The sequence below is a fragment of the Staurois parvus genome, unplaced genomic scaffold, assembly GCF_062004578.1.
Source record: "Staurois parvus isolate SC_StPar_1 unplaced genomic scaffold, SC_StPar_1.0 ptg000605l, whole genome shotgun sequence".
Classification (NCBI taxonomy): Eukaryota; Metazoa; Chordata; class Amphibia; order Anura; family Ranidae; genus Staurois; species Staurois parvus.
Window position 1 is genome coordinate 431,682 of NW_028318401.1, and position 8,464 is coordinate 440,145.

At 51.5% G+C, this 8,464-nt stretch overlaps 1 protein-coding gene across 1 annotated transcript; it reads right to left on the reverse strand.

Annotated features, from left to right (window-relative positions):
* Positions 1–4,716: 4,716 nt before the first annotated feature.
* Positions 4,717–6,444, reverse strand: LOC149449732 (E3 ubiquitin-protein ligase TRIM21-like). Its single transcript, XM_089692810.1, has 2 exons — positions 5,404–6,444; positions 4,717–5,271 (listed from the first exon to the last, which is right to left on the reverse strand). The coding sequence occupies exons 1-2, from the start codon at positions 6,442–6,444 to the stop codon at positions 4,717–4,719; spliced, it is 1,596 nt and encodes a 531-aa protein (XP_089548936.1).
* Positions 6,445–8,464: the final 2,020 nt, after the last annotated feature.

The following is an 8,464-nucleotide window of genomic DNA, read 5'->3' on the forward strand; positions in this document are numbered from 1 at the left end:
TCAGGATGGACTGAAGCGGGGATAGCCAGCGGCGAGGCAGGCCAGTGAGGAGGGAGTTGCAGTAGTCGAGTCGTGATATGATGAGGGAGTGGATGAGCTGTTTAGTGATTTCTGGAGTTAGGAACGTGCGGATTTTGGCAATGTTGCGGAGGTGGAGTCTGCACGAGTTTGTTAAAGATTGGACTTGGGGCTGGAAGGATAGGTTGGAGTCCAGAATGACATCAAGTACTCTGGCCTGCGGGGCGGGTTTGATGGTGGCGTTGTTGGACATGATGGAGAAGTCAATGGGGAATGGGGTCCGGGCTGGGGGGGAAGACAAGAAACTCGGTTTTGGAGAGGTTCAGTTTAAGGAAGTGGAGCGACATCCAGTCTGATATGTCGCTCAGTAGGTGTGTGAATCGGGCGGAGACCGAGGGGTGAGGTGGGGGGTTGAGAGATAGATTTGTGTGTCGTCGGCATAGAGGTGGTAGTTGAAGCTGTGAGAGTGTATGAGTTGGCCAAGGGAGGAGGTGTAGATGGAGAAGAGAAGGGGCCCGAGGACAGAGCCTTGAGGTACCCCAACAGAGAGGGGGAGTGAGGGGGAGGTGGTAGCATTATAGGTAACGCTGAAAGAACGTTGTGACAGGTAGGATGAGAGCCAGGAGAGAGCAGAATCTCTGAGGCCGAGGGAGTGTAGTTTTTTGAGGAGGAGGGGGTGGTCGACTGTGTCGAAAGCCGCAGAGAGGTCAAGGAGTAGGAGCACTGAATAGTGGCCATTAGCTCTGGCAGTTAGCAGATCGTTGGAGAGTTTGAGTAAGGCAGTTTTGGTGGAGTGTAGGGGATGGAAGCCGGACTGTAGGGGGTCAAGGAGGTTGTTGTTGTTAAGTTGAGAGCATAGGCGGGTGTAGACTAAGCGCTCGAGGAGTTTGGATGTAAATGGGAGCAGGGAGATGGGTCTGAGGTTGTTCGGGTCATTGGGGTCCAGGGAGGGCTTTTTAAGTATGGGGGTGATGTGTGCATGTTTCAGAGGGGAGGGGAAAGTGCCGGAGGAGAGGGAGAGATTAAAGATGTGGGTGAGGGAGCATAGGATGGAGGGGGAGGGAGGTCGTAGGAGTTGTGAGGGGATGGGGTCTAGGGGGCAGGTGGTGAGGCAGGCATCAGAGAGGATCTTGGAGACTTCCTCGATGGTAGTAAGGTCAAAGGTGTGAAGTGTTGGGGGGGCTTCAGTATGAGGAATGTAGGGTGGGGTGGAAGTGGAGGTCAGAGCAGTGGTGGGGCCGTGGGAGAGGGGTGATGAGGGGGTAGCTGAGTGATGGGGAATGGGGTTGGAGGGAGTTTGAGCAGCGACGAAGTCCCTGTGGGTTAGGTCGAGGGGGAGGGGGGATGAGGGGGTAGCTGTGTGAGAGGGGACGGCTTGAGAGGGCGTGTGAGTTGCGGCAATGTCCTTGTGAATTGTGTCAATCTTGTTTTTGAAGGGATTGGCAATCTCAAGGGCAGTGAGTGAGGTGCTGGGTGGAGGTGGGGGTGGCGAGAGTAGAGAGTTGAAGGTGGAGAAGAGTCGGCGAGGATTGGAGGAGAGGGCCTTGATGAGGGTCAGGAAGTAGGCTTGTTTGGCAGCATGGAGGGAGGAGGTGTAGGTGTGGAAGGCAGATTTGTAGCGGGTGAAGGCTCCAGGGCATGACTGTGTTGTTTGAGGGATTTGGTGTGATCAGTCTGCCAGGGCTGGAGCGGTCGGGGTCTGATGTTGCGTGTGGTTAAATGCGCTAGTGAGTCAAGGGCTGTTGGTAGCGCGTTGTTGTAGGCAGTCATAGCCAAGTCGGGGCAGGACAGGGGGAGGATGCTGTCGTGGAGTTGATCAGCTGCAAAGTGGAGGGGGGCAGGATTAAGGTTGCGGAGGTTACGGCTGGTAGTAGTGAGACATTTGGAGGGGTAGGCGTTGGAGGACGAGGAGATAGAGAAGGTAATCAGGTTGTGGTCAGAAAGAGGGAAGGGGGTGTTAGTGAAGTTGTGGGGAGCACAGAAGTCATGGGAGGGGGCACGGGCTGGAGGGAATACTAAGAGCTCAGTTTTGGAAAGATTGAGTTTGAGGAAGTGGAGTGACATCCATGCCGATATGTCACTTAGTAGGATAGTAATGTGAGAGGAGACTGTAGAGGTGAGGAGGAGACTGAAGGGGTGAGTTGAGGAGGAGACTGAAGGGGGAGGTGGAGGAGGAGACTGAAGGGGGGAGGTGAGGAGGAGACTGAAGGGGCGAAGTGAGGAGGAGACTGAAGGGGCGAGGTGAGGAGGAGACTGAAGGGGCGAGGTGAGGAGGAGACTGAAGGGGCGAGGTGAGGAGGAGACTGAAGGGGCGAGGTGAGGAGGAGACTGAAGGGGCGAGGTGAGGAGGAGACTGAAGGAGACTGAAGGGGTGAGGTGAGGAGGCGGCCCTAGTGGACATGACGTTGGAACGTTCCTCCCAGCTGTCGGCTGTGTGATCGCGGTGCAGGAGGTTCCTCCCTTGGTTTTTCCCTCGTGGATGTGGCATTATAGAGGTGTCATTGCTGGTGTCGGCTGTGTGATCGTGGTGCAGGAGGTCCATCCCTTGGTTTTTCCCTCGTGGATGTGGCATTATAGAGGTGTCATTGCTGGTGTCGGCTGGACACCTTCCTGGTGAGTGTTATACGTTACTAATAACATTTTACTGGTATTAAACGTCCTGCACCATCATATCTCTTCTGATTCCTCCAGCTTTGCCCATGTTATTGGAAGATCATTTGCTGCTTAGCTGTTCCCTATGTGCTGATTGGATCACTATTGGTTGCTGTTCCTCTACTGGGATATCCTGCAGATCATCGCTCCCAGAGCAACATGCCATCATGCTGGTTTATAAATATAATCAGCATATAGCTCTGGTGAGGGGATTCCCGTCATCTGGTGTCGGATTCGCACACGGGGGGGGGGGGGGGGTTGTTTTCAATATTGACATTTAGTTGTATTGGACTATCACTGTTATGGGGGCCGGACTTATGTTTATAGTTATGAATTTATTTATATTCTTATTATTTATCCTTGCATGTTTTGTGAATAATTAGCGCACTTTTTATTTGTACACTATTTTACCTTTTTTGGTTAGAGGTGCTGCTTATTATGTGATTTGTTTTGTATTTTCTGTGGCGCTTCTTATATCTGCTACAATTATACCGTACCATTAGTATTGCTTCCATCTGACATTCCCATCTTCTGAGGGGTTCAACATTCACTGCGTACACTTGGGATCCATTGAGGATCGGGTTACCGATTATAGATCCCTGGAGGATCGGGTCACCGATTATAGATCCCCGGAGGGTCGGGTCACCGATTATAGATCCCCGGAGGGTCGGGTCACCGATTAGAGATCCCCGGAGGGTCGGGTCACCGATTAGAGATCCCTGGAGGTCACGGTTTGTGTGTTTGTTGCACATGGTGTCACCTTCATACATGGTGTCATTTCTATGGATATATTTATATAGTATCCGTATCAATCTCATTATCAGAGGAGCGCTGCATCACTTCCTGGTTATAGGAAATATTTGTGACATTCAATAGAGATGAGAAGAATGAGCCGCCATTGGAATAGAGACGAAGGATCAGCATGCTGGGTGCACATCGATCGTTACAAAGATCCATCTCAGAATGGAGGGAGGCGGAGTCTTAGTTTGGAATAGAGAGGAGGGGCGGGGTTCTGTGTGGAGCATTCCAGTGGCTGTATGCCCTCCATACACCCAGAGATGGGCGTGGCCTCAGGTGAGACACCGAGAGCAAACCAATCCTGCGACATACATTGTCTCCCAGGACTAGGACTAGGCAGGTGCGCTTCCTTACATTCCAAATCAAAGTTCAGAATAAATGAAAAAATAATAGAGTAAGATAGAATAGAATATAAAATAAAAGGATAAAAAAGAAAGGAATATGAAATAAAAGAAAACAATAAATAGAATATAACTGAGCTCTGAAATTCAAATTTCGTTTAGAATAAATTTGATCAATTTATTACTTTATATTTCTGAATTTAGTTGAATAGAATACAACGAATATAACAGTTTTCCAACATTAGAATTTTGAATAGAATACATCTGAATGCTGATTCAATACTTTTTGAATTAGATTTGAATTTTCTGAATTTGAAACAAAACAAAACTAAACAAATTCCAAAACCGGAAAATGGAGGGAAATGAAAGGAAGTGAAGGAAAAGAAATGTGTTGGTGGTGCACACGTCTAGCCAGGACGGTCCTGCTATGCAGGGCTCCAATACAGAGAGACTTCCCCTCACTTCCTGTCGGGGAAATTGTTATCAGCAGGACAGGAAGTGAAAGGAAACCATTCTGACAGAGTCCTGGATAGCAGGAAAAACTGACAGGAGCTCTAATCCTTCCACACTCCATCCAAAACTGAAAACACACATTGTGGCTACAGATACACTGGGAAGGTTCCGGCTCCAGGGCTATCATCTCCATCCTGGCTACACTACTTAGGGTGTCACTGACCCACAACAAGCATGCAGCCAGTGAAGGCGGAACACTCGGACCTCCTGCATGCTTGTTCCTGGTCAGTGACACACTAGGAAGTGAAGTGAGGTTTAGGATGAAGATGACAGCCCCGGAACCTGCAGCTTTCTCCACAACTCACTCCTGTTTCCTGCCCTTCCTCCTATTGGCTGAGTATTGCACCAATCACCAATCAGATCATCCCCCTTGTGATGTCTCTGGGCGGATCTCTCACTCCTGGCTCCTCCCACATATGTTTATACAACCTACCCATACACCTACCCCAGCATGGAGGGGCTGAGTGAAGGTGGTGGTGATGGTGTGGAGGTGTCGGATTGGGTCACACAGATCATAGAAGGAGATCCGCCCGGCCTCATAATCCAGATCTATCCTGACTCTGGTACTGGAGACACCGCCGGGGAATGGGGTCCTATTACTGTCATGTATCACTGAGTACTCATCATTCCACAACACCTCCAACCCCCAGGACTTCTTATTACATCCAATCACTGACTGACCTCCTCTCCTGTCTATATTGGTGTAACACATCCCGACTCTCCAGTACTCTGACCCCCCGACATCCACGTCCCAGTAATGTCTCCCGGAGGAGAAGCTCTGACTGCTCATCACCTGAGGACAATCCTGGAACCTCTCTGGTGTTTCTGGCTGATTCTGATGTGATGATGACCAGGATGCAGTTTTCCCATCATCTGATATATGTAGATGATTACCAGCTGTCATCACATCCAGTAATATGTCTGTAACCCCTGACATCCCCCATGTTTGCTGTACAGCCCCAATATTTGGTCCTCCAGTGGGGGAGGGTTGGGGGTCTGGCCTGGATGGTGGAGCATTGATGGGACCTTTGCCCTTTGTAGTAGAATGTGGAGCAACATGTGTGCCTGTACATTTCTGTACATTGACCCCAGACATGATATCAGATAAACCCGTGTGTAATGTGTGTGAGATCCCCCCCACATCCCCATCCCCATCCCCTCCATCATGGAGGAGGTTCTCATGTCTCTCTCTGTCCTCATCTCCACCCTCAGTATCACACAAGTCACCTGTGTTTGATTCCTGTAGGACAGTAAGTGGATCCGTCATGTTACACAGCTCCTCAATGTCCCTCATCTTCCTGGACAGCTCCTCCTTCTTTATTTCCAGATCCCGAATATAATCCAACATGGGACGGGAGACCCGCTCTGCCCACCCGGAGATGTCCCTCAGGACTCTTTTCTCCAGGTCTTCCAGACGTCTCCTGAGGTCTCTGAACAGGGCAGTGACTCTCTTGGTTTCATCATCTGCTTTTCCTTGTACTTTCCTCCTGCGTTCCTGCAGACTCTGGACTCTTTTCTCCTTCTCCTCTCTCCCTGTCATCAGTTTCTGCAGAACATTCCTCAGTTTCTTCTTCTTCATCTCAGAGACCTGCTCCAGAGTCTCCACCTGGTGTCCCCGATGTTCTCCATCCAGGCTGCAGGACACACAGATACAGGTGGAGTCCTCGGTGCAGTAATACTCCAAGATCTTCTTATGGATGGAGCATTTCCTGTCCTTCAGGGAAGTAGTGGGATCACATAGGACGTGTTCTGGTGACTTGCTGTGGACTCTCAGGTGGTTGTCACACAGAGAAGCTTCACACATCAGACAGGATTTCACAGCCGGTACAGGAGTGTGAATACAGTGAGTACAGAAGACCCCGGACTCCTGCTGCTCTGGATGGGTAGACTGGAAGTTCTCCACTATATTACGTAGCTTCCAATTCTTCTGAAGGACAGGACGTTTCTTGAAGCTTTGATTACATTCAGGACAGGAATAACCTCCAGACCCCCTCTGTGTATCCAACACACGGCCAATACAGTCCCGGCAGAAGTTGTGTCCACATCTCAGGGTTACAGGATCTGTATAAAATTCCAGACAGACGGAACATTCCAGCTCCTTCCTCAGATCAGAAGACGCCATCGCTGAGAGCGGAAGAGAGAAATGAAAGTGAAAGTCTGACACTCCGTACCAAAACCTGGGTACGGTACAGGCCACTGACTCCACTTCCCCTGTGGCACTCACCCATGGAGGTCTCATCTGGACCCATTCGCCAAGACTGAGCGGTCGCAGAGGAGGTGGTGTCAGCTTGCTCCTATCACCGCTGAGCACCTTCCTGGTTCTCCCTAACCCACCCTCTCTATCCTTTATCTCCTTTGAGGCGCACTGCATCCAACTCTTCTCACCAACCCCCCTAAGGATCGTAGTGATCTACAGACCTCCTGGGTCCATACCCCTCTTCCTGGACAACTTCACCGTCTGGCTTCCCTTCTTCCTCTCCTCTGAGCTACCGACCATCATCCTCTGGGACTTCAATATCCCCATCAAGGACAACAACCCGGCTACTTCCCAATTCCTCCACCTAACCTCCTCCTTCGCGCTCACACAGCACACGCAATCCTCCACCCACATCAGAGGGAACACCCTGGACCTAGTCTTCTCCCACCTCTGTACCCTCAACCAGTTCTCTAACACCCCCTTCCCTCTCTCCGACCACCACCTCATCACGTTCTCCATCGCCCCTTCCCCCAACCCCCCCCAAAAACACCAAACCATCACCAGCCGCAACCTGAACCCGGCCCCCCTCCACTCGGCCGCCGACCACCTACACGACAGCATCCTCTCACTGTCATGTCCTGACATAGCCACCACCTTGTACAACGACTCACTGTCAGCTGCCCTAGACTCTCTGGCACCCCTAACACGCATCATCAAACCTAGGCCACTTCAACCATGGCAGAATGACAGCACTAAATGCCTCAAACGTCGCAGTCGCGTGCTAGAGAGACTATGGCGCAAAACCAGGTCCCCTCATGCATTCTCCCTCTACAAATCTGCCTTCCTCACTTACACCTCCTCCCTCCACGCCGCCAAGCAGGCCTACTTTGTTAACCTGATCAACACCCTCTCCTCCTGCCCTCGCCGACTCTTCTCCTCCTTCAACTCCCTGCTCTCTCCCCTCCCTCCTCCACTCAGTACCTCACTCACTGCCCACGAGATTGCCACCCATTTCCACAACAAGATTGACGCTATGCGTAAGGACATTGTCAACTCGCAATCTACCTCCCCACCTATCCTCCCCCCCATCACCCCCTCATCTCCCTCCTCCTCTTCCCTCACAACCGCACTGCCTCCCACCTCTCCCAAGGCCCCGCCCACCATAACCCCCCCTGCACTGCACTCCCTCAGCCCTGTCACCACTGAGGAAGTCGCCAAGGTCCTCTCAGAAGCCTAACTCACTACCTGCCCCCTGGACCCTATCCCTTCTCAACTCCTCCGGTCACCCCCCTCTTCCCTCATCCACTCCCTCACCCACATCTTCAATCTTTCCCTCTCTACTGGCGCATTCCCCTCCCCCCTAAAGTACGCGCATATCTCCCCCATCCTCAAAAAGCCCTCCCTGGATCCCGCGGACCCCAACAACCTCAGACCCATCTCCCTGCTGCCACTCACCTCCAAGCTCCTTGAGTACATAGTCTTTGATCGCCTAAGTGCCCACCTTATTGACAATAACCTCCTTGACCCATTACAGTCCGGCTTCCGTCCCCTACACTCCACTGAAACTGCCCTCCTCAAAATCACTAACGACCTTCTAAACGCCAAAGCCAAGGGCGACTACTCTGTCTTCCTTCTCCTGGACTTTTCCGCGGCCTTCAACACAGTTGACCACCCCCTCCTCCTTAATAAACTACTCTCCCTTGGCTTCAGAGATACCGCTCTCTCCTGGTTCTCATCTTACCTATCCCTACGCTCCTTCAGCGTCACCTACAACGGTGCCACCTCCCCCTTCTCTTTTGGGGTCCCCCAAGGCTCTGTCCTTGAACCCATTCTCTTCTCCATCTACACCTCCTCCCTGGGCAAACTCATACACTCCCACGGCTTCAACTATCACCTCTACGCTGACGACACTCAAATTTACCTCTCCACCCCCCACCTCACCCCC

What these genes read in the sequence shown, in the direction of transcription:
- LOC149449732 (XM_089692810.1), bottom strand. Translation starts at nt 6,444, where the DNA reads ATGGCGTCTTCTGATCTGAGGAAGGAGCTGGAATGTTCCGTCTGTCTG. An exon ending in ATATCATGTCTGGGGTCAAT is followed by an intron (nt 5,272 to 5,403) that starts GTACAGAAATGT and finishes GGGGCTGTACAG; the next exon opens with CAAACATGGGGGATGTCAGG.